Source organism: Zootoca vivipara, chromosome 5 (genome assembly GCF_965207765.1).
Source record: "Zootoca vivipara chromosome 5, rZooViv2.hap1.1, whole genome shotgun sequence".
Taxonomy (NCBI): domain Eukaryota; kingdom Metazoa; phylum Chordata; class Lepidosauria; order Squamata; family Lacertidae; genus Zootoca; species Zootoca vivipara.
In genome coordinates, this window is record NC_142588.1 from 79,336 (window position 1) to 104,973 (window position 25,638).

Sequence of the window (25,638 nt, forward strand, 5' to 3'; positions counted from 1 at the left end):
ATGGGATTCGACTTACAATTTTTTTCGACTTACGAATGTGCGTTCGGAACGCATTAAATTCGTAAGTAGAGGTACCACTGTAGTCAGGCCAAGAATAAAGGAAGGGATGAACATGTAAATGTGATGCTTTTAAGGTGTAGGGGGAGGCAGGAGGGGGAAGCCAGTGGCTGAACCATTTTATTTGCTAGAATAAAGAATGGAAATATTGGAAGCAAGTAAGGTTTATACCGCAAAACAAGGAAGCTGAAGTGACTTCTCAAGGTGAAGACTTGATACACCAAGAAACATAAATTACAGATGCTCTTGTGTCATTTCAAAGGCAGCTTCTGGTATTTGTGGGGACATGGTTTATTGACATTCTGCGGGCACAGGAGCCGGCTATGGCTTTCAAATAATTTGCTTCATATTCACTTGTAAAACAAAGGCTTTTAAGATGCGGGAGCACAATGGTCTTAATAAAAACAATGGCCTCAGTAAATCTGCAGCAAGTTATAAAAACACAAAGCACGTTGGGAAAAGCTGTATGGATACTTCTTTGTAACCAACAAAATATACCAACTACTGAGAAAAAAATAATAAATTGATACTGCATTTCTGTGAGCATCAGAATGCAATAAAACATACACTTTGCGAAAGTGAACTAGTGATAAAGTAATTGAGACAGGCAAGAAAGTAAAAAAAAAATATTTTTTTAAGGCAACCCAGACAACTGCTTTCAAGCACATTATATGCATGTTCCACCTGACTGAGTAGATTTCTGTCTTGATTGCCAGTACAGGAAAGATTCTTGCATAAGCAGCTCATAGAACTGAAATTATAAGCATCTCGCTGTGAAGCACAAAATAGCCAAGACGAGCCCTAGACAATGGCAGTCACATGGCAATCCTTGGCTTCGTCCAGGAAGAGGGTGCTGAAGACATCGTTGAAGAAAGTTGGGTGATACCTGCAGGCTCTGTCGCAGTCAGGGTTAAAATTCACCTCCAGAATCTGAGGCTGCATAAACCGTTTGCCTAGAAGACAGAGAGAGATACCACAGTTTTATTGAGATACGTATGTTAAACACAAAGAGGCTTCTCCAACATGGAACACACCTTCTCCTGCTTACCCTTAGCACTTGTGTTGCACCTTGGACAGCTCTCAGAGGACCCTTATGAGGAGCCCTCCTGCTGGAAGAAGAGGATGAGGCCCAAAGGCCCCGAGAGATGGGAACTTCCCAGCTACCCAAGTTCCAGGTGGCCGGGATGGTGGGTGGTTGTCCAGAGAGGAGGGCCAGGCAGAGAAGGAATGCTTCCCACCTGCTGCACATCCCAAGTTATTCACTTGCACTCCAGGAGACCCTTTCAGCTGGCAGTGAAGAACTTTTTCAATATACACCCCTTTACACATAAAGTTTGAAGACCCTCTGCTCTGAAACACTGTAATATCTTTCCATTTTCCCAAAAAGTAACCCCTTTAAAGGTTCTGCTCTTTAGCTACACCAAAGCTATAATAGGTAAAGGTAAAGGGACCCCTGACCATTAGGTCCAGTCGTGACCGACTCTGGGGTTGTGCGCTCATCTCGCATTATTGGCCGAGGGAGCCGGCGTATAGCTTCCAGGTCATGTGGCCAGCAGGACAAAGCCACTTCTGGCAAACCAGAGCAGCACATGGAAACGCCGTTTACCTTCCCGCTGTAGCGGTTCCTATTTATCTACTTGCATTTTGACGTGCTTTCGAACTGCTAGGTTGGCAGGAGCTGGGACCAAGCAACAGGAGCTCACCCCGTCACAGTGATTCGAACCGCCGACCTTCTGATCAGCAAGCCCTAGGCTCAGTGGTTTAACCACAGCGCCACCTGGGTCCCTATATAATGGCCACTAATAAAAGCAATTAAATCTCCTTTTTGGTTTCCCAAATTTCAGAAGAGCCCTAAAAATATGCGGGACAAAAAGGACCAGACAGAAGAAGAAATTACCAGTGCTGGATGTATCCCACTTAAGCATCAGGTCAATGGCATAAACAGCTCGTGAGGATGGATAATCACAGATGCCAAATGGTGCAGGTTTTGCACAAGCAGCTTGGAACAGTTCAGCAAATGCCTTGAAAATATCTTCCTAGCAACAACAAAAAGTCACATTTGCAATAAATGCAGGTGTAAGAGCAAACAAACTTTAACATTATTTCCCGAGGTGATTTGACTGGAGATGGCGGGGAATGAAACACAGACCCTTTTCGCACAAAGCATTAGGCTCTCAGACTAAGTTGAGACTCCTTCCTTCTGCTCAACTCAAAAACTTGTCAAATAATAGCAGAAGCATTTGAAAGGGGGGCAGTGATTGAGTCTAAGCGACCTTACTGATGACTATTCCTGCCAAATTAGCACAAGACACAGGATGCAACCATGTGAAATCTTGAACCACTACTGAAGCCATAGGGGGGGGGGGGATAATCTCAGTAGGTATGATTAGAACAACCCGTGGTCCATTTTATGGATTAACTACGTAGTGTCATTCAGCCCGTTTAGTAAACGGGCACTAGCCGGGCGGGAACGGAGGGGAAGCCCTGGGACACTAAGATCGGCGGGCGCTGCTTGCCGGGGCTTGTCAACCCTGGCAAACAGCGCCCGCCGATCTTCGGCTCTGTTCCCCGATGCGCTACAGCTTCTCTCCCCCGCTGCCTTGCCGCGCACCTCCAGCATGAGACGGGGCTTTGAAGACCGAAAGGTCAAAGCGGAGCGGCCGGGGTGGGGGGCGGAGTGCGTGCGCACGTGTGCGACGCCCGCTGGCTGCTGGTCGCTGGGGGTAGCAGCTGGGAGCGGTGGTTGGCGGCCGCAGGTAAACTGTAGGCAGAGGGGTGGGGAGAGCGTGTGCGTGCAGTCTCTGCGTCCAATCCCTGTGTCCGTGGGGCACATGCGCAGTAGCGCGGACACAGGGACACAGGGAATCTGGACGCAGAGACACTTGCACTTTATTATATAGGATGACCTTTGTGTGAGACATACCCTGTTTCTCATATTTTAAGACATACCCATAAAATAAGCCATAGCAGGATTTTTAAGCATTCAAGGAATATAAGCCATACCCCGAAAATAAGACATAGTGATAGGCGCAGCAGCAATGCTGGCCACGGCAGGAGGAGGAGGAAAAAAATAAGACATCCCTTGAAAATAAGCCATAGTGTGTGTTTTTGAGGAAAAAATAAATATAAGACATGTCTTATAATATGAGAAACACGGTAATTATGATAATAAAGTAATCTATGGCAGAAAAATGAAGCTCTGGTCATTTTTTACCACTAGGAGAAAAAAAATTAAATTACTGAATCACAGGTGCCTTACTTGCACAGATTTCCAAGAATACTCAGCATACTGTTTCTCAAAGAGAGGAATAAATTCATCATAGTGGATCTGAAAAAGAAGAGACCATTTGGTTAGCAAGGTATTCTTTTAAGCATTATCACGCAACTTTACCAATTTCCACCTCTGTCATCCTTACAACACCCCTACACGTTAGGGTCCAGTTCTTGCAATTTTATGTCCTGTATTTGAAGGCTGCTTTCTCTCCCCTCCCACAGTCCATTCTGAAGACTTGTCATAAAAAGGTAAAGGTAAAGGGACCCCTGTCCGTTAAGTCCAGTCGTGGATGACTCTGGGGTTCTAGCGCTCATCTCGCTTTACTAGCAGAGGGAGCTAGAGTATAACTTCCAGGTCATGTGGCCAACATGACTAAGCTACTTCTGGCGAACCAGAGCAGCACACGGAAACGCCGTTTACCTTCCTGCCAGAGTGGTACCTATTTATCTACTTGCACTTTGACGTGCTTTCGAACTGCTAGGTTGGCAGGAGCTGGGACCGAGCAACGGGCGCTCATCCCGTCGCGGATTCGAACAGCTGACCTTCCAATCAGCAAGCCCTAGGCTCAGTGGTTTAGACCACAGTGCTAGCCCATAAAACTTAAGTCTCCAAGGGAAACTGTCAGCCTCAGAAGGCTGAGGGTGAACTCCAGAAATGGGGAGCCTGCACTCCAACAATATAGCCACAATGCTCATCACTCTTGTCAACTGGGGCTGATTGGATTTGGAAATCCCTTCCCTGGAAATAAGCAACACTGGCTCACATAAGGCTCCATTAAATCCTATATAATAAAGTGCAAGTGCCTCTGCGTCCAGATTCCCTGTGTCCCTGTGTCCGCGCTACTGCGCATGTGCCCCACGGACACAGGGACTGGACGAAGAGACTGCACGCACACACACGCTCTCCCCACCCCCCCACCTACCGTTTCCCTGCGGCCGCCAACCGCTGCTCCCAGCCGGACTGAGCGTTGGCGGCGGGGGGAGAGAGCGCGTGTGTGCGTCCAGCAAGGACAGGTCCCGGGGTTTGGAGAAGCGCTGCGCAAGTGCTTCTCCGAACCCCGGGATGTCTCCTTCCTATCGGCGGCTGGGGGAGAGGAAGGAAGGAGGAGAAAGGGCTGCTTTCTCCTCCTTCGTTCCTGTCCCCCAGCCGCCGACAACAAGGACAGGTCCCGGGGTTCGGAGAAGCGCTGCGCAAGCGCTTCTCCGAACCCCGGGATGTTCTAGTGCCCGTTTATTCAACGGGCTGAATTACACTAGTAGGTAATAAGCAAGGCTGCTGCTTACATATAGCAGGGCAAAGTGATTTGCCTCAGGTGCCAGACTTGTCCTGTCATTGTGCCACTACCAGCCTCGCCACGGCTTCACCTGCACCCTCGCCGCTGCATCATGGGTGCAGTTGCAGTGGTGGGGGTATTGCATTTATAATACTGCGTTTGTTCCAGGCAGCATATGGGAGTTTCCAAGTGCCGCCCCCCCCCCCAATTCATATGTGTTTAGTTAGCTTTGATAGGGTTGTTGCAGAAGGTGGCTTCAGATTTATCATTACAGTCACACCTTGGTTGTTGAACGGAAACTGTTCCAGAAGTCTGCTCGACATCCGAAAACATTTGACAACCAAGGCATGGCTTTCGATTGGCTGCAGGAGCTTCCTGCATGGAATCAGAAGCCACATCAGACGTTCGGCTTCCAATGAACATTCATAAACCGGAATACTCACTTCCGGGGTTACGGCGTTCGGGAGCCAAAACGGAGGAGTACCAAGGTGTTCGGGATCCAAGGTACGACTGTAATTTGTTGTTTATTACAATTCTATCCCACCCTTAATTCCCCAATAAGCCCAGGGTGTCAAACAACCATGTAGCAAAGCCAAGCCACTGGGCTAAAGGGAGTCAGGGGCAGGTGGGCCACATTCCAACCCATCACACCATCTGGTCCACCAAGCTCTCCTTTTCCTGTATAATTTACTGACCTGTTTTAACGAGACTCCAGAAGCATAGTTCATGACCGTAAAATGTTTCTCATAATCATCCAAGTCATCAAGTGAAAATGCTCTGAATAGGAAAAAATGAATGAAATACAACATTCACTCCATTAAATTCAGCAATTCCACGAGTCCAGCCTTTCTCAATGTGTGGTAGAAGCTGCCTTCTTACCTGTTTGAGAACCGTAGCCAAAACACATCATAAACATACAGCCGGAGTGGCTTAACTGATCGCAACAACACAATGTAACGGATGTCAAATTTAACTAATCCCACATCTTCAAGAAAGAACAACACTGGGTTCTCAATGTACTTGGATACCACCTGGAAACAGAAGAATAAGAAACCTAAGATCAGACAATTTCAACTTTGTACTTCAAATATTTGTACCTCGCCTTCTGGCCCCTCAAAGCAGCTTATAATTACAATTTGTGTAAAAAACAGTAACACGATTAAGAAAAATTGTGGGATTAACTACAAAAAGCAAAGTGAAGGTGCTGCACACACAACAGTGAGAGTAGCAAATCTCCGAACCTCACAATGAACCTGCCAAATGTGGATTTGCCTCTTCTCAGGCATAGATGGCTTATAAATAAAAAAGAACGTGCTTTCCTTTATTCAGCTTTGTTTTCCTTTAAGCTGTTGTCCTGCTTTTTTATCAAAGCAAGCAAAGCATCTGGAAACCCAAGCCTTATGAGGAAGAGTTGAGGGAAATGGGTATGTTTAGCCTAGAAAAGAGGAGACTGAAATGAGATATAATAGCCACCTTCAAATATCTAAAGGGGTGTCATATGGAAGACGGAGAATGCTTGTTTTCTCCTGCTTCGGAGGGTAGGACTCGAACCAATGGCTTCAAGTTACAAGAAAGGAGATTGTGACTAAAGATCAAGAAGAACTTTCTGACAGCAAGAGCTGTTCAACAGTGGAACAGATTCCCACGAGAGGTTGTGTACTCTCCTTCCTTGGAGGTTTTTAAGCAGAGGTTGGATGGCCATCTGTCATGGATTCTTCTTCAGCTGTGATTCCTTCACTGCAGGGGGGGGGACTGTATGGTCCCGGGGGCCCCTTTCAACTCTATGATTCTGTGATTCTATACTCGAATTTAATGTAGTTTTGACTCAAAAGTGATTTTCTGCACTGCGCTTAAAAAGAACTTATGATTCTAAGGAACAAACCCAACATATCACCAAGTATCACCAGAAATTATGAAAACAATTTGATGCAAGATTACCTGATTGCCTTGGACTACAAAAGGGTATTAAATACTTGGATACTAGAGTTGAAAAAGGTGTGCATTAAAAATTTATTTAATGCTGGAAACTTAATAGCCAGTCTAGGAAGAAGGAGCAATACACTTCTTGACGTTAATACCCAAGTGGCATTTACTTCTCTGCAAAACAGTGTGGTAGCCAAGGCATAAAGTGGCAATTATCCAATGTTTATTACTGTCAAAAATGTACAGAGACATGGACTGAAAGGAGTCACTGGAAAAAACACTTCAAATGTTGTAATGCAATGACCATTGATAAACATTTGTATGCAAGTTTAACATGAACAACGAAGATCACGTCGCAGCGAAGACATACGAGAACCTTTTTAAATGTAAAAGGAAATGACAGTGAGATGCTCCAGGGAATAAGAAGCCACGTTACAAAGACCTGTTTTGTTCTGACCTTAGGGATGCTCTCTCTCTGCCTGATGATGTTGCTAAGACTCCTTGTGATGTGGGTGTCCAGGCTCCTGGCCAAGTTCCACGGTTTGCATATCCAGTGGTTGTCCTCTTCCCTACAGTGGGCCCAAGGAAGGAAGGAAGGAAGGAAGGAAGGAAGGAAGGAAGGAAGGAAGGAAGGAAGGAAGGAAGGAAGGAAGGAAGGAAAGAGCAGGCGTTTGTCCATTGCATGTTTGAATGCAAACACTCCCAGGCAAGAACGCACAACTTGTGATTCACCAAGACAAATGCATGTTCTGCTTAGTCCTCCACATTTCCTCTTCGATCAAGAGATGCAGAGTGCCCAACAGAAGAGGCACAAAGCACAAGTGGATAAAAGATGCCCAACGGAAATGGGTTCATCAAGCTCGGCAACAGGCATAGCAGGTGGGCTGTGTGGACCACAAGTTAGGCAGCCCTCTTTACACCCAACGATTATATTATATTGGTTTAAATTGAGACTATCATCTGTTTTAATTCTCCCTGTGTTAGATGAATTTGAGATATATCTGTTGTTGTTATTGTTGTTTAGTCGTTTAGTTGTGTCTGACTCTTCGTGACCCCATGGACCAGAGCACGCCAGGCACTCCGGTCTACACATTGCCAAAATTTATGTGTTTCTCAGGTTAGCAACTTTCGTTTTGTTTTCAGAGATAACGAATAAGTATTAATCACAATGCAAACATAAAGGCTACCACTCATGGTTAGGAAGAAGGCAGCCACCACACTCACTGGGTACTCCTCCACTTTTAGCGCCAGCAATTAAAAGTTGTTCTCCCCAATTAAAACTGTCCCTCTGAAGTAACTAAGTAATAAAAGCTTTCGTTCGGGGTAGGGGGTCACTTTTCCCTTCCCGGTGCCACATGACTTTAACAGTGGACCTGTCAGCCTCTGCTTGCCAGCAACAGATGAGGCCAGAGCAAATCAATGGGTGGAGGTGGTTTCGCTTCACCTCTCACTTCTCCCTCGCCCCCCAGTTATGTGATTCCCACAGGGGTGACCCAGAGAGCCAAAGCAGACAAAGAGGGTGGGATTCCACTATAGTTTCCAATTATTTCAGCCACTATTTACTTTATCTTCGCACATAAAATTAGGCTCAGCACGAATCAGGCTTGGCACATAAAATTAGGGATACTGACTACAGGTGCAAATTGTAATTTCTGTGCAAGAAGCGAGTGGACTCACCTCCTTTCACGCTGCTTAAAGTAACTGATGAACTGTGGTAATTCTGTATGAAGATTAAAGGTGCGGGGCAGCCATTTTGGGCCCTCTGAGCCCCCAATGCGCCGTGAGATGGATGCCAGACAATCCTTCACGGTCAAGAGGTTCTCACAAGGAAACTGATTCAGCATCACATGAGGCCTTTCCTCACTCAGTTTCCTACAAGAGAAGGAGTGCATTTAAAAACAGAGAACTGCACAGCCGAATATACGCATATTGAACAGGTAAGAAAAATTGTTACTTGCAGGGAAATAGCTGTGTAACCTGTAATCTTTGAAGTGAGAGAAGTTGTAGAGAATGTCAGCTTCTTGCTCAGAGTCCGTAAATTCAAAACGGGGGTGAGTCAGATTCTGAAGGACCTGTTGGAGGTCTGTGTAAACTCTGGTAAAAAAAAAAGGGGGGGGGGGAGAAAGAAAATATATGAAAATAGATCTCAGGCGGGAGTCTCAAACTTACATAGTTGGTCTCAAAGGTGCTACTGGAAGGAATTTTTTATTTTGTTTCGACTACCAGACCAACATGGCTACCTACCTGTAACTAGAACTATCAATTCAAAACAGCAATAAAAAAATCACCAGTATACATCCATTGTTGTTGTTGTTGTTTAGTCGTGTCCGATTCTTCGTGACCCCTCTATACAACCATACATCCATGATACATCCGTCCATACACACAAACACGACTGCTAAATTCCCCATTACCCGACCTGGATGCAAAACCCACAGTAAGGAATAAAAAGACTAACCAAAATGTCACAAAAGAGCGAGCAAGCTTTTGTGTTCCCCAGAAGTCTTTATTAGGCAAGATGTTAAACCAATTTTAAAAAGTGGGGGGGGGGGGGGGCAAGTGCTAGCATAATATGAAAGCAACAACACCTGCCAGTTGTACCTAGATAATACAGTTCACAAAAATGCTTACCCAAAAGGTAGGTGCTTATTTAAATAAACCTGAAAGTCACTTTTGGAATTACTGAGTTTGGAACCAAGAATTGAGGTCCCAGTAAGATATAAGTACCACCTTCATCGAGTAGCAGAAATATGTTACTGGGAATTTAACATGAGATCACGTTGCTCAAAATATCACATCATCAAAACAAGGAAAGTTCACTAGATTTTCTACTTGCTCTTAGCCAAAACAGTAAACTAGTGTGCATGTCACGTTAAGCAATAGTTTATTTTAAACATGACTTCATCATGAATGTGCCGTCCCCCAAGTGTTCCTTATAGCATGATAAGAAACCATGGCCTATTTCTGTTTCCCCTCTTGGGGTTTGTTGCAAGCAAGCAAGCAAACAAACTTAGCTTTGGACAATATGACAAACCATGGGGTGGGGGAAGCATGTTCACAAATTTACCTGTGGGGGTGGTGGTTTTGTTGTTTTGGTTTAATTATTCACTTGTGTTTTATCTTGAAATTTATTTTGTGAAGCGCCAGGGATCCCTTGATGAAGGGTGGTATATAAAAATAAAAAATGCCATTGTTCAAAATAAATTATGACTTAGTGCAATATGCAAATAGGTCTCTGGTCTATTTAGAACATGAGTAGGCAAACTAAGGCTAGGGGGGCTGGATCTGGCCCAATCACCTTCTAAATCTGGCCTGCGGACGGTCCGGGAATCAGCGTGTTTTTACATGAGGAGAATGTGTGCTTTTATTTAAAATGCATCTCTGGGTTATTTGTGGGGCATAGGAATTCATTCATTTCCCCCCTCCAAAATATGGTCCGCCCCCCCCACAAGGTCTGAGGGACAGTGGACCGGCCCCCTGCTGAAAAAGTTTGCTGACCCCTGATTTAGAAGAATACAGTCATGCCTCTATAAAAATCTTTCCATTAAAACCTAAAAACCCTGTTCTCAAGTCTTTCAAAAACACACATGTACTGTATATAGGCAAACACACTTCCCCCTCAAAATGTGTGATGGAGAGGAGATGGATTTGCATTAACTCAATCTAGCACATACCACTTAACAGTTGTCAATAGGGAATACAGATTTCCAAATAAAGGAATCAGACCTTTTGGCATGCTACAACAGCTGCTTGCTAGGCCACTATCCAAACATACTATATTTCTACCTAGCAGCAAACACCCATAATTGTGTATTAAAAAAACCTGCTCTCTCATTGTTGCCGATTTTTCAGTTAACTAGGAAGCAAAACATTGGCAAACCTCCTGCAGAACAAACACACCAAACTTTGTTTTCCTTTCTCTGCAATGACTCATCTTCTCCTTTGTTTTTACTGCAAGAATTAAAATGGTTCTCTTGCTAGTATTCCTTACTGATATAGCCTCTCTTTAAAATGCATTGCCTTCTTGTTATTTTTCTCCCCAGGGTTGGACATGAAGATTCACATTAACAACCTATAATCTTTACAATTTTACACAAACTCATTCACTACAATTATTTGAAAGCAACATTATTCCTCTCTTTTCTGCATCACATTGAACTTGAATCCAGTGCTAAATGTTACAGTATACAATAAAGGGAACTAATCCTTCACTGTTGGAAAACCACCCACAGAAGTCACATGTTTATTGCAAAACACACCATTTGGAAATACGTACCTGAAGATTTTATTCTTGCCATAAAAAGGAAGCTTTATTGGAATGGGAAGTGTCTCCTTGTTCTCACTTAAGATGGCCTAAAAAAGAAAACAGCACCAGTGTTAGGAAGATAATTTATACTATAGAACACACAACAGTTATCAATCGTGGTAAGAACAACTTGCAGGCCAATCCCACATATGTGTTGACTTGTAAGTCCTACTGAAATGCAGCAAAGCGCAGAAGTCAGAAAACTCAATTAAAGATCTATTTTGACATAACGCCTCAGTTAAATTCCTTGTTCATCTAGTTCCGCTCTCGCTCAATCCACTCTCTTCCAACTCTATCAAGCTGTATAAAAACCCGTCAGATAAATTTTGCTGGGATTATTTAGTGATTTGTGTGCAGTAATCTGCACTTCATGAAGCCCTTCAAAGAAGTTATTTTCATCACTATTAAAAAAAAATATTTTAGAACTCTTAAGGAGTTTCTTATTTGACATGTATAGCCAGCTGAATCACAGAAAGATGAAATAGGCCAGAAATGGACAATGATTTTTTTTTAAACAAAAATTCACACCAGAAGCAAGCTCCTTGTTGTTACTGCTATAAGTTTTGTGCTGAAATACTTACCTGGGAACCACTTTTGTAACCTGAGTTTTGCTGTTTCCCCCCCATGTTCTTCCTAGTATTGTATTTTTTATTATAATAAATCTAGGCACCCTCTATGGCAGGAATACAGGGGGGGTGAACCTGTGGCTCTCTCCAGATGTTACTGAACATCTGTAATCCCCAACTCTTAATTGTGTTTGTGGCTGATGGAAGTTGGAGCTCAACCACTCTAGGGGGGGCACAGTTGCCTCACCCCAGTCCTAGGGAGAAAGGATGCCAGTATTTTGTGATTTAAATGCTGAGTATTAAATAACAATCACCATATATACGCGAAATAAATAAAAAAAATTCCTTCAGTAGCACCTTAAAGACCAACTAAGTTTTTATTTTGGTATGAACTTTCATGTGCATGCAGGGACCCAGGTGGTGCTGTGGGTTAAACCACTGAGCCTAGGGCTTGCTGATCAGAAGGTCGGCGGTTCGAATCCCTGGGACGGGGTGAGCTCCCGTTGCTTGGTCCCAGCTCCTGCCAACCTAGCAGTTCGAAAGCACGTCAAAATGCAAGTAGATAAATAGGTACCGCTACAGCGGGAAGGTAAACGGCGTTTCCGTGGGCTGCTCTGGTTCGCCAGAAGTGGCTTTGTCATGCTGGCCACATGACCTGGAAGCTATATGCTGGCTCCCTTGGCCAATAATGCGAGATGAGCGCGCAACCCCAGAGTCGGTCACAACTGGACCTAATGGTCAGGGGTCCCTTTACCCTTTACCTTTCATGTGCATGCACACTTCTTCAGATACACAGATACACGAGTATAAGCCAACTTTTTCAGCACATTTTTTGTGCTGAAAAAGCCCCTCAGCTTATACTTGAGTGAGGCGGGCAGTGGCGGAGAGATGAGCAGTGAGAAAGGAGCCCTTTCTCGCCCCTGGACCCACCGCCGCCGCCCGCCTCTCGCAAGGGCAGGCACAGGAGCTGTGCTTGGGAGGACATGGACTGAGAACACTTCAAAACCAGAAATTTATCTCATTCCCAGGCTATTCTTTGTTCTGCTAAAGTTTAAAATGTAAACTGACACAAGTATTCCTATTTTTATCTGCTACTAGTGTTCTGCAAACTTTCTCCCTTCCTCCTCCTGTAGTTTGGACTGAGTATGGCGCAACAATGTACACAACTGGATTAGCACCAGTGGAGATGCAATTTATTTATTATTCCTTTATTAAATTTACAACCTGCCTTTCCTTTTAAAAGAGACAAGAAGGCAAACACCTCTGTAGTTAAAAACACACACACATTAAAAATAAAATAAAAACACATTTGAAAGATAAAAAGGGATCTAAAAACAATACAGGTCAATAAAATATCTAAAACAAATTTAAGAACTGATGTAAGCAAATCACACGTCTGCATAATGTTGTGTGACGTATAAGTCCATGAAGAAGTGGACGTGTGAGCCCCCCACCTCTTAACATGTCAGTTTGCATTTCTTAGTACAGAAAGTATTGATCTGGTGTCTAGAGACCTTTCCTATTCTGATTAGTTCAAGAGGGTTGAAGGTTTCTTTTCTTTGTGAAAGAAAGTTTCCTTCCTATGTGAAAGAAACAGGAAGGAGGTTTCTGTTTGGGTTATTTCTGCTGGGAAGCCGAGTACAGCTGGTTTAAACTGGTTTTGTTATCCTTTTTGTCAAGGTCGTGCCGACTAGAAAAGTCAGGGCAGGAGGAGCCTGGGTCTCACTCTTTCTCTCAGTGTTCTGTTTTCTGTATGCTATAGTGTTACAGTTTAGTCTTATTTTAAGTTTGTAAGTTTTATCCTAAGTGCTGCAACTGGATTTCTTATGTTCTGGATTTGTGGCCATTATGCTCATTTGGCTTCAGTAGCAAGTAAAAGCTCTTCTGGATGAAGTACAATTGCCTCTGGTCTAATTTTTTGGAATCTCAGCTACGTGTTTAAGTTTTTTCCTGCTCCCCCTTCATGGCCGATGTAACTATGGTCAGGAGATCGGCCTTAGTCCCCAGGATTTTAATTTACAGTACTTCTGGTGAGTAGGAATGGACTCTATGTGTATAACAGGTAAATGCAGAAATAGTTGACACCGATAGCGAGTTACAGTAGTTATCTGTAATAAACCAATCCGGTTAAAGATAAAAATTGTACCTGGTAGTGATCATCTGATGGCTCTGCAGTAAAAGAGTTGATCTCCAGAACATCATTGGGTAGCCATGGCAACAGCCGACACCTCCTGATTAAGCGATCAGTTTCCCCATAGGCAAAGTCACGGGTCACTTCCTCTGTAAGAAAATGAAAAGTTGTAGGTATTTTTGTACACTTGGCATCAACTCAGTGTCGTCGATATGAATATGCAATAGCTATGCATAAACAGAGATTACTAAAAATTGCAGAAAATTTCCATACATTTAAAACAAACAAAAAATCACAACACAACCCAGACTACTAATTCACCTGTCCTCTGAAACAGTCACTGGGCCAATGTAGGCTTGATTTGGCTTGCAGGACTGCTTTCCCCAAGTCATGGCCACCTGCTGAAATCCAGGCTTGATATGACTGCCCATCAACTGATCAATACTGATAGGAAACCCTGCTGGCATCAACTACACTAGGGAGTTCCCAATCAGCCAAGGTGGAGCTCACGAGTCCCATTTTTGGCAGGCATCTTCTTCTGTAACCCAGCTTGAAGTTCCTTTGAAGTTGGGTCACCTGAAGTCATGGTCATGTTAGGAAACTGAGAGGTGGGTAGCTGCACCGATAAGTGGTCCGTGGGGAAGCTCAGGATTCGGCACAGACACCGCTTCCTGTTCCTCACCCTCTGCTCTTAAAAAACAACGCAGAAGCGTCTTGCAAGGAAGTCTTATAGGCAAAGACAATACTGACTTACCCAGATAGCACAATTAGTATACAGATACACTTACCTCCGGTCTCAAGGTCCCTTAAGGGCCAGAGAACCGTATAAGCAATTTGTTGCCTCATGTAAAATAAGGGGGCTGTTGCAAAAGTGGGCTCATCTGAATGCTGGATTCGGGATCCAAATTCATCCATAATGTACCACACAGGGACCTTCTCCTCTGCAGTCTGTACAAGGAGAACAAACTCAGGTCATGTGTTATAAAAATGATTGTAACATCTGACTTCAGGGGGCGTTTCTGCAGGACTGCTGCTCGACTCCTTGGCAGTCACGCTATGGGGTCTCACAGGCTCTGGTATTGCCCCATGTTATTTATATCTACACAAAAGGCTGAGTGAGGTTGTTCAGAGGTTTGGAGGTGGGGTGTCTTTAATAAGCAGATGATACCCAACTAGTTCTCCATTTCAACAAATGAGGCAGAAGCAGGAAGTGCTAAATCTGTGCCTGTGATGTAAAGTATCATTCATTTGCACCCGGAAAATGCTTTTAAAAGCTTGTTCTTCACAATCTCTTAATTTTATAGCTAGGCCCCAGTGTGAGTTCAAGCCCCACCTTGGGAAAAAAGGGTTCAAGGGTGGGTTCAAGCCCCACCTTGGAAAAAAATTCCTGCATTGCAGGGGGTTGGACTAGATGACCCTTGTGGTCCCTTCCGACTACAATTCTATGATTCAATTCTATGAGTTTCCGCTTTCCTACTATGGTCATACCCCATGTGACAGCTGGTAGGTCTGGTTGTATTTCCACATTTCCTCCAAGACCTGAGTGACGGCTCTCTCATCCGGCACTTCTCCGTGGAAGTCTATTCCCATCAGATTGGCCATTCTGTGAAGCAGACCAGGGACCTGCAGAAGCTGCTGGCGGCCATGTTCAACGCGGTATGTCCAGGCATGGTCAATGAGGAAAATGCTTTGAAGGCGGCAAGACATGCCAGGTTAAGAGCAAAACACAGAACACAGGTACAAATGCTCTGAAGGCATTCTAAAACTCTGCCCTAATAACAGTCCAAATTAAAACTGCTGATACCCTGGCCACCACTTACTGTGACTATTGCCGCCGCCCCCCCCCCGCCCGTTCCACCTTGCCATCTTTGATGCCATCAGCACTCTCCTGCCAAAACTATTAATCTCTCTTGCTGCTTTGGCCATTCAACATCCATCCATAACCCTCCTGTCCACTGCTGGATCCCGACAGGTGTCAAAACCCTCCCTGTCCTTGTATCCCAATATAGCCTTATCTGTGCCCTTTGCTTCCCAAAAATAACCTCTCTCCTTTCTCCCTTCCGGCTCCATATGCTTGGAACCACATTCCAGAATACCTGAAGGCCCCTTTTTCTTCCAGCAAATCTCTCCTCAAAACCCACCTTCTCCATGGATCCTTCAGAACCATCCCAGAATCCCCCAAATTGTAACTAACTCCATGAACACGTAACAAAAATAACTGCACGATCTACCTGTGCTCCTTCTGTTGCCTCTTCTTGCTCTGCTGTCTTGCTTGTGTTGCTCCAAGGATTGCATATGTCAGGCATAGGCAAACTCGGCCCCTCAGATGTTTTGGGACTACAACTCCCATCATCCCTAGCTAACAGGACCAGTGGTCAGGGATGATGGGAGTTGTAGTCCCAAAACATCTGGAGGGCCGAGTTTGCCTATGCCTGGCATATATTGTAAGCGCTTCAGGGCAGGGACCTATCTTCTCATACTTTGTAAAGGTCATGAGCATAAGGGCACCTTGCAAACACCACAACATTCAGATCTGCTTCAGAATAATGGCTCACCTGTTAGAATTTGCCGCCTGAAGTCCCATTTCGTTAGTTACTATCACTTTGTAGCAGAGTTCATTCCCAGGATTTGAAACCTTCTTCAGTTCTCCCTCAAGTTCTTCATCGCCGTCTTCTTCCTCTTCCACCTCCTCCACTTGCATTATCCCAAAATACTCCCCGGCATCAAACACCTAAAATCGTACACAAGGATGAAGGGGCAAAGCCTTAAACTAGACCCAGCGGACTGAGCATCATATTTAAAAAAAAAACACTTTGAAAGTTAAGCATCAAGTAGGAGTTCACCACTATATAATACCAATGAACTACAAAGTACAGTGTGCTTAAGTCTGTAAGTGGAGAGACACCTGTATTGGGGAATGTATTCCACTAACCCATCCTTATCTGTACATTGCAGGCGGGGCTGAGAAAACAATGGCTCCAGAGTTCAGGGTTCAGAGATTTGCTCACTTCTGTTCTTTGGGGCTAAATACTTGTTCCTTTCAAGCATATTTAACCTAGCCCCCCCCCCTTTAAGAGATGTTTTGGGAGGTGAGGATTTAGAGTGGAGAGTCAGGAGAAGCAACCTGCTCTTACTTTCTCGGCTCCAAATCATTCCAAGTATCCTCCCTTCGCAACATTCAAAAAGTTCTGTTGGAGCCTTGGTAGAGAAACGACTGCCAGGTAAATGGCAAGAAGCCTTTCCCTCCCACTTCCTTCATCCCAAAGTGGCTTTTGGGGCTTAGAGAACGGTTTCGGCCATTTACAAGCAGTTTGCATGGTCCTTATTTAATATACCACACCAACACTGAATACACAAGCGCTTGTCTTAGATATTAGTGAGGCAGCACAGGGATCACGGTTAGCACCTAGAACTTGTCACAAATCTCTGAAAACAGTGTTTTTTAAAAAATACTACTAATTTTGTTCACACCTTAACAGCAGCAAGTCTCAGCTGTGTTATTCAATATTTATTATCTCTGCCATTTAGTTCACTCTCCAATGGCTGAGAAGCGATCTCATCCACAATGACAGGAGAATATCACTTTAAACTCCCATAGGAGATGAAAAATATACATGCAGGAGACACGACAACACATTCATTTGTGCCAGCCCTGCTGGAGAGCCTTCCCAGAGGAAATAGGATCCTCGGCTAGACAGATCTTCTGGTCCGATCCAGGCAACTCATTTTAAAAACGGCCCCATCTCTCTGAATTCGCCTCCTTTCCCCCATATCTTCTTTCCCCACTTTCTCTCCATGCTTCTTGCATCCTATCCCCCCAAAATCCCCCCGTTCACTGCTGTTCCCCACATAGGCAAAATTAAAGAGAGAAGTGTCAATGCCTGCTGCCACATGGATCTCTCTCCCCCCCCGCAGAGCCAGCGGGGAGAGCTTGGAGGCCAGATCGGCCAGCAGGAAAGAGGTGGTATGGACTGCGGAAAAGCATCTGGAGCCTTCCCGCTGGCAAGGATGACCCCGGCGCTGCGGTTCATTGGTAGAGCTCTACCAATGAAACACAGTGCTGTAATGAGAGATGACCCTGGCACTGCAGAGCGCAACAGGGTCCTAGTGCCTCCAGACGGGCACTGGAGGCGCAAAGGCACCAAGCCCCCGCTCTGCCTTGCTTACCTCCCTGCTCCCCTCCCCGGACTCTCCTCATGGCGCCCTCCCATAGCTTGGCACCCTGGTTCACCGCACCACCACTCCCAATGGTTAAGACGCCCCTGTCCCTAGAAGCTATTTGGATATTTTTCAATGAAAAGATCAGGAGAACCTTGGCTGCCCCTATCTGAAAATCATTTTGTCCTTTATTTCCAATTTCCAGATACAGTGCAAATCTGCAGAGTATCCGAAGCATTCTGGAGCTGAACTGGAGTATCCGAAGCATTCTGGAGCAATGTCTAACTGGCATGCCCAGTGCCCCATGTAAACCGAGTGTTCAACTCAAACATTCCCACCAAAAATCATCTGCAATACTGAGCAGTTCCTTAAACTCGTCAAACATAATTGTCTTGAGTCTTGCACTCTGGAGGAAGTTTCCTTTCACTGTGGCACGTATTTGGAGAGGCAGAAGGTGATGGGCTGCACCTCACAAAGGTTGGGAGGAATGTTTTTGCCATGAAACTCAAAAACTTCATCAGGAGGACTTTAAACTGACTTATGTGGGGGAGGGAGACAGTGGTCCTGAAGGTAGGAGTGCTGAAGGTGATAATCCAAATGTCAAGTACCAAATGGAGCAAACAGCACGCAGACCTAGTGGTGGGAGAAAAAAAATCCTTAAATAAGAGACATGGGGGAATGATCAATGGTCTTCAATGTCTGTATACTAATGCACAGAGCATGGGAAATAAACAAGATGAACTTGAGCTCTTGGTACAGCAAACTAAATACGACATAATAGGCATCACTGAAACCTGGTGAGATGAGTCTCATGATTGGAATGTAGCAATAGAGGGATACAATCTATTTCAGAGAAATAGACCAAACAGGAAAGGAGGAGGAGTGGTGTTATACGTTAGGGATGTGTATACAGTGGTGCCTCGCAAGACGAATTTAATTCGTTCCGCGAGTCAATTTGTTTTGCGAAAAATCCGTCTTGTGAATCGCGGTTTCCCATAGGAATGCATTGAAATTTCCTCTTTTTTTGCCCATAGGAACGCATTAATTAAATTTCAATGCATTCCTATGGGAAACCGCGATTCACAAGTCAATTTTTTTTGCAAAACAAATTCGTCTTGCGAGTCACCATCAGATCGCAAGACGCATTCGTCTTGCAGAAAATTCATCTTGCAGGGCATTCGTCTTGCGAGGTACCACTGTACCTGTGAAGTGATCCAGGATTTAAAACTTCAAAGCCAAGTTGAGAGTATCTGGGTCAAAATTAAGGGAGAGAAAAATAACAGTGATCTCATTGTGGGAGTTTATTATAGATCCCCAAGCCAAACTGAGGACACAGATGAAGTCTTCCTGGAACAGATGACCAAGCATTCAAAAGGAAGTAAGATAGTAGTAATGGGGGATTTCAACTATCCTGATATTTGTTGGATGTCAAACTCAGCCAAGAGCTTAAGGTTGAACAGATTCCTCACTGGCCTTGCAGACAATTTCATTGTCCAGAAAGTGGGAGAAGCAACAAGAGGATCAGCCATTTTAGATCTGATCCTAACCAATAGTGATGACCTGGTTAGTGGGGTAGAAGTGGCAGGATCATTAGGTGGGAGCGATCCTGCTCTTCTGGAGTTTATTATACAGCGGAAAGGAGCAACCAAGCATACTAAGACTCAAATTCTAGACTTTAAGAAAGCTGACATCAGAAAACTTAGGGAAACGCTGGGTGAGATTCCAATGGACAGTAATACTAAAAGGGAAGGGAGTTCATGATGGTTGGGAGTTTGGTAAAAGGGAGATATTAAAAGCACAACTTTTATTTATCATTGGCAATACCAATGAGACGGAAACATGGAAGGTGCCTAAAGAAGCCAGGGTGGCTATCTAAAGAACTTTTAACTGAGTTACGATTTAAAAGGGATATGTACAAAAAATGGAAAAAGGGAAAAACCACCAGAGAGGAATTCAAACAAATAGCCAGCACGTGTAGAGACAAAGTCAGAAAAGCTAAAGCACAGAATGAACTCACGCTTGCTAGAGAGGTTAAAAGCAACAAAAAGGGCTTTATGGGTATGTCCGTAGCAAAAGGAAGAACAAGGAAACAGTGGGGTCACTTAGAGGAGAATATGGTGAAATGCGGACAGAGAAAGGGCAGGACTCCTCAATGCCTTCTTTGCCTCAGTCTTCTCCAAGAAAGAAAACAATGCCCGACCTGAAGAATATGGAGCAGATGATTCAGCAAGGGAAACACAGCCCAGAACAAGTAAGGAGGTAGTACAAGAATACTTGGCTAGTTTAGATGTATTCAAGTCTCCAGGGCCAGATGAACTACATCCAAAAGTATTAAAAGAACTGGCAGAGGTGATTTCAGAACCACTGGCAGTAATATTTGAGAATTCCTGGAGAACAGGCGAAGTCCCAGCAGACTGGAGGAGAGCAAATGTTGTCCCTATTTTCAAAAAGGGGGAAAGAGAGGACCCAAACAATTACCACCCAGTCAGCCTGATATCAATAACCAGGAAAGATTCTAGAGCAGATCATTAAGTAAACAGTCTGTGAGCACCTAGAAAGGAATGCTGTGATCACTAAAAGTCAGCATGGGTTTCTGAAAAATAAGTCATGTCAGACTAATCTAATCTCATTTTTTCACAGAATTACAAGCCTGGTAGATGAAGGAAATGCTGTGGGTGTAGCCTATCTTGATTTCAGCAAGGCCTTTGACAAGGTACCCCATGATATTCTTGTAAAGCAGCTGGTAAAATGTGGGCTAGACAATGCTACCATTCAGTGGATTTGTAGCTGGCTTACTGACCGAACCCAAAGGGTGCTCATCAATGGCTCCTCCTCATCCTGGAGAGTAGTGACTAGTGGGGTGCCACAGGGTTCTGTCTTGGGCCCAGTCTTATTCAACATCTTTATCAATGACTTGGATGATGGGCTTGAGGGCATCCTGAGCAAGTTTGCAGATGACACCAAATTGGGAGGGGTGACTAATACCCCAGAGGACAGGATCACACTTCAAAATGACCTTAGACAACTGGGCAAAAACAAACAAGATTAATTTTAACAGGGAGAAATGTAAAGTACTACACTTGGGCAAAAAAAATGAAAAGCACAAGTATAGGATAGGTGACACCTGGCTTGAGAGCAGTACATGTGAAAAGGATCTACTGTAGGAGTCTTGGTAGACCACAAACTTGACATGAGTCAACAGTGTGATGCAGCAGCTAAAAAAGCCGATGTAATTCTGGGCTGCATCAATAGGAGTATAGCATCGATCAAGAGAAATAATACCGGTAATACCACTGTATTCTGCGCTGGTCAGACCTCACCTGGAGTACTGTGTCCAGTTCTGGGCACCACAGTTCAAGAAGGATACTGATAAGCTGGAACGTGTCCAGAAGAGGGCAACCAAAATGGTCAAAGGCCTGGAAACAATGCCTTATGAGGAACGGCTTAGGGAGCTGGGTATGTTTAGCCTGGAGAAGAGAAGGTTAAGGGGTGATATGATAGCCATGTTCAAATATATAAAAGGATGTCATATAGAGGAGGGTGAAAGGTTGTTTTCTGCTGCTCCAGAGAAGCGGACACGGAGCAATGGATTCAAACTACAAGAAAGAAGATTCCACCTAAACATTAGAAAGAACTTCCTGGCAGTAAGAGCTGTTCGACAGTGGAATTTGCTGCCAAGGAGTGTGGTGGAGTCTCCTTCTTTGGAGGTCTTTAAGCTGAGGCTTGACAGCCATCTGTCAGGAATGCTTTGATGGTGTTTCCTGCTTGGCAGAGGGTTGGACTGGATGGCCCTTGTGGTCTCTTCCAACTCTATGATTCTAAGGTAAATTATGTTGGACATGGAGCAATTTAAAAAGCAAGCTAGGCTAATACTCAACTATGAAAGAGTAAAACTGCTCTTCTGAAGTCATCGCAGTAAGACGGAAAGGTCCACAGGTTATAAATGAAGTGAAAAACATTAATTCATAGAGTGGGGGGGGGAATCATTGCTCAGATTTGCTTTTACAAGTACAGACAAAAAGCTATTCATATAAGCTATGCATACACTGGGATAAAGAAGGAAAAAACCAAACGGGGGATAAGGGAAAGCAAGAAAAGCAAGTTAAGAACCTAAGCCTACAACAAACATGTTTTTTATTCTTGTTTCACTGCGGGCGGTACAGGAATGGGTGGGGCAGGTTATCCGAAGTAACTCACATTTCATGTATTATTATTCATTCATGTGTGAATTGCCTTCCACATATATATCCCAAGGTGATTAACAAACATGCCCTTAAAAACAACTAAAATACAGTACTTGTTAAAACAGTACAAGAACCACTAAGTATAGGTTAAAAACAAAAGCAGAATCCATGGGTTGTACCCAGAACAGAATTTCCTATGCCCTTGTGGCCCCTCTCAGATCGGTTATGAGGCTTCAACCACCCAGGGCATTTTGGGGGGCGGGGGAGTCCTGTTGCACTGGCAGAAGTCCTTGCACAAACTGGGACAACTAGTAGATATAACTTCACACTTTCTTCTTCTGCTGCTGCTAAGGGTGCAACACAGCCTACATGGAATATATTGGCCACCCCTATACAAACTTCACGATCTCTTGATTATATAAAATGGATCTTAAAAGAACTCAGAATGATAGATTCATTCCAGTCTTGGTGACAGAGCAGCAATAGCCCACCGTCAATTCAGACGTCAAGTCAAACCACAATCAGCAAAAGCCACAGCTTTCTAAATTGCTTCATTCCGATTCATGCTTTAAGGCCATGTAGCTCTAGGGCAGCAAGCCATTGTTGACACTCAGGCAAGTGGGTACATGAGGGAAGCCTAATCTACCTTAGCCATGGTAGACGGCAGGGATTGTCAACATACCGGTAACAGCCATGGTCACCTACACACTCACAAGGGCCTTTCCTGGTGCCCACAGGGTCCCCTCTGGCTGCTGAAATTTGGCGTGAAAGATGCATTCATTTTACTGTAGCCAATAGAACAGGTTGCAGCGCATGCTTTGTGGAGGAGGCTGTGACAGTTCCTCCAGCTTGCAAATGTGCCCACAGGTCCCCAAAGGCAGGCAGGCAGGCAATCCTTGGCTGATTGCACATCTTAACCGAGACAATGCCAAAATGCTGGACGTTTAGTATTACACTTACTGCTTGATTTCAAAATACGGCAGTGTTTGAAAGAATTATTAACTGTGAAAATAAAGAGTCCAACAAGTTTTCCGCAGATGGGATTTAAAATTCTTTGTCACATCTGCTCTTGGACAAGTTTCTTTCTCAACCTCCCTCCATTTTCACATGTTTTGCACAAGCACAATTGCTTGGTACTTCCAAACAGGGCTGCTGAACACCTCTATTTTTTTTTAAATCATAATTACCGTACCTAAAGCCTTTACACTTCGGTTAAAAAACATCACTTGTCCATAAACACAGGTATCAAGTTTCTAGTCCACCGCCTACATGATTCCTAACTGGAATTAATGCCTCCTCTTTGCTCCTCTCATCAGTTCCGTCATATATAACTAAATGCAATGTTTAGAACCAGGGAACAAAATTAAGCCACCTCCTAAAAGAAAAACACAAGCCACTTTCAAAACAGTCCTCCCCCCAAGTTAATTACCAATAACCGCTCAAAAAACTTGGTAGGGAATCTCATCCCTTCATCAAACTCACTTTCAAGTCTCAGTCTTCTTTTGAAAGCCAGAAAGGGCAAGTTCAAACAAGCCTTCGATTCTAAAACCAATCACCAACAACTCACCTAAGACCCTATTGAATTCAATGGGTCTTACAACTAGCTGTGCAGGGTTAGCATTTCAGCCCAAAGCATCCTCCCTTAGAAGTAACCAATTTTAAATCAATGATGCTTACTCCCAAAATTTGGCTTAGTCGTTCACCATGATCCTTTAGGCAGAAGCAGGCGCAAGGGAGAGAAATAGGTCCTCCTCAAATTACTCCCAGCTAAGCAAACTCCCCTATGAAGAAAGGTTGCAGGATTCACTGCCAGATTTAGGGTGGTGCAGTCGGTTTCCCCCTGTATTTATGCAGGTACAGTACAGTACCTACTGAGAAAACCCATAAAAGGCAACTGTACCAAAAGGTATTGTGAATTTTTTTTAAAAAAAAAAGGGGGGGGAAGTGGCCAGATTTCGTCCTTGCTCAGGGTGCCATATTGCCAAGATCTGGCTGTGCAGCGTTTGGGGCTTTTTAGTTACAGAAAAAGTGAGCAAGAGGCTTCATGATAGAAGTTTATATAACCATGCACGGTATGGGAAGAGAGGATGGAAACATAGTTTTCCTCCCTGTCTCGGGGACAATCGCTTCCCCAGGAGACAGGGAGGCTTAGAAAGGGCCGCAGGGGGCGAGGAGGCACGCGGGCCCGGTCCGGCCTGCCCCCTTGGAGGCGGCCGGAAAGTGCCGGAGAGAGCCTTTGGGGCTCGCTGGTTTGCCGCAACAGGCGCCTGCGAGAACAGGCTGCCGCGGGCCGGATCCAGCAGCTGGGCTGCTCCTCTTACGGCCTCCGCTGCAGCAGGGGCATTTCGAGGTCCCCGGAGGACACCGGAGGCTGCGCTCAAGCCTTGCCAGCCCCAAAGCGCGCTGCCTGCCTGCCTGCCTGCGCCCTTTCCTGGCGCGCTTCTTCCCCCGTCCGTGGCTGCGCCCACCTCGCTCTCCAGTTTGCGCCACAGGCTCTGCCAGTAGCGGGGCGGCACCGCCGAGGCGCGCAGCGCCGGCCCGTGCAGGGACACGAACGCCTTGTAGTCGTCGGCGCAGTCGCCCTCCATGCTGCTGCTGCTGCTGCTGCTGCGGCGTCTCCGTCTCCTCCTCCTCCGGGCGGCGGCTGTGGCGCAGCCCTTCCTTCCGCGAGGCCGGCTGGGCGGGCGGGCGGGCGCGCGGCTCTTAAAGGGCCCCGGCGGCAGCGGCTTCCTTGGGCTGCGCGCCAGCGAAGGACGCGGGCGAAAGCCGAAGCGCAGCAACAGCAGTCGCAGCGCGCGCTCCGGGCGCGCTTCTTCCACGGGTGGGTGGTTCGCCGCTGGTCCCCCCCCCAGGCGGGCCCGAAAGGCAGTCCTGTCTTCTAGGCGCCTCCGAGAGAATGGCAGCGTCGGAAGAGACCCGCCTCCCGTTGCATGACTCACCTGCAGCAGCCGAGTCCGGGCAGCTGCTCCTCAGACTAAAATAATCATCTTCTAATGATGTGCAGAAGCAAAACAGCCTGGCAGCACGGGTTGTGATAACTTGAAGTGGAGCTTTAAAGTAGAAAAGCACATTGTCCTCCAAAAGACAAACCCCGACTTAGAGAAAATAGATATTTATTTAAGGGTTTTATTGCGATCAGGGAAGTCCGAATGCAACATGTTAGAGAGTAAAAGAACTCTGAAGGCTATTGGTTTTGCTCACAAGGAAATGTGCTTTCTGTTCCCAGTGATGACTTCTGGAAGAACTAGCAGTGAAATTATAAATCCCAGATCACATAGAACAGTCAAACTAAACAGCTCTTACCATCATCATCAGGATGTTGTTCTTGATGTTTAGTCAGAATTTATTTGCTTGCAACTTGAAGCCATGGGTTTGAGTCCTACCCTCTGGAGCAGGAGAAGACAAGCTTGCTCCCTCTTTTGTGGGACAGCCCTTGAGATATTTGAAGATGGCGATCATATCTCCTCTTTTCTAGACTAAGCATCCTAAAGTCCCTCATAAAGCTTGGTTTCCATATAACTACAATTATGGGGAAAGATTGGCCGGTTGATATTTTGCCTGTCAGGTATATTAATATTCTTAACCCTGAATTTTTTTTTGCCCCACTTTTAAAGGAGGGTAGAAATTTGCATGTCACATAAAATATATGCAAATGTTATGCAAATTTGTGTCTTTTTTAGTAGCAGATGGCTCAATCTACATACAGGCATACAAATGTTGCAGTCGTTTACAGTCGTCAACAGCTATCAGTCATTCAATCACCCAT

At 45.0% G+C, this 25,638-nt stretch overlaps 1 protein-coding gene across 1 annotated transcript; it reads right to left on the reverse strand.

The window, feature by feature from the left end:
- Positions 1-332: 332 nt before the first annotated feature.
- On the reverse strand, positions 333-24,507 carry TTLL12 (tubulin tyrosine ligase like 12). Its single transcript, XM_035137845.3, has 14 exons — positions 24,341-24,507; positions 16,086-16,261; positions 15,019-15,217; positions 14,319-14,478; positions 13,546-13,679; positions 10,804-10,880; positions 8,505-8,621; positions 8,205-8,399; positions 6,985-7,096; positions 5,484-5,635; positions 5,300-5,381; positions 3,317-3,385; positions 1,955-2,093; positions 333-1,010 (listed from the first exon to the last, which is right to left on the reverse strand). Exons 1-14 carry the CDS (start codon positions 24,458-24,460, stop codon positions 859-861), a joined length of 1,884 nt encoding a protein of 627 aa, XP_034993736.2. The 5' UTR covers positions 24,461-24,507; the 3' UTR covers positions 333-858.
- Between the last annotated feature and the right edge of the window lie 1,131 nt (positions 24,508-25,638).

Excerpts from the sequence above, each read along its gene's own strand:
- TTLL12 (XM_035137845.3), bottom strand. The coding sequence starts at position 24,460 with ATGGAGGGCGACTGCGCCGACGACTACAAGGCGTTCGTGTCCCTGCAC. Across the intron at positions 5,382-5,483 it reads TGGCTACGGTTCTCAAACAG|AGCATTTTCACTTGATGACT; the intron begins GTAAGAAGGCAG and ends TTTCCTATTCAG. Across the intron at positions 1,011-1,954 it reads GTGGGATACATCCAGCACTG|GCAAACGGTTTATGCAGCCT; the intron begins GTAATTTCTTCT and ends TCTGTCTTCTAG.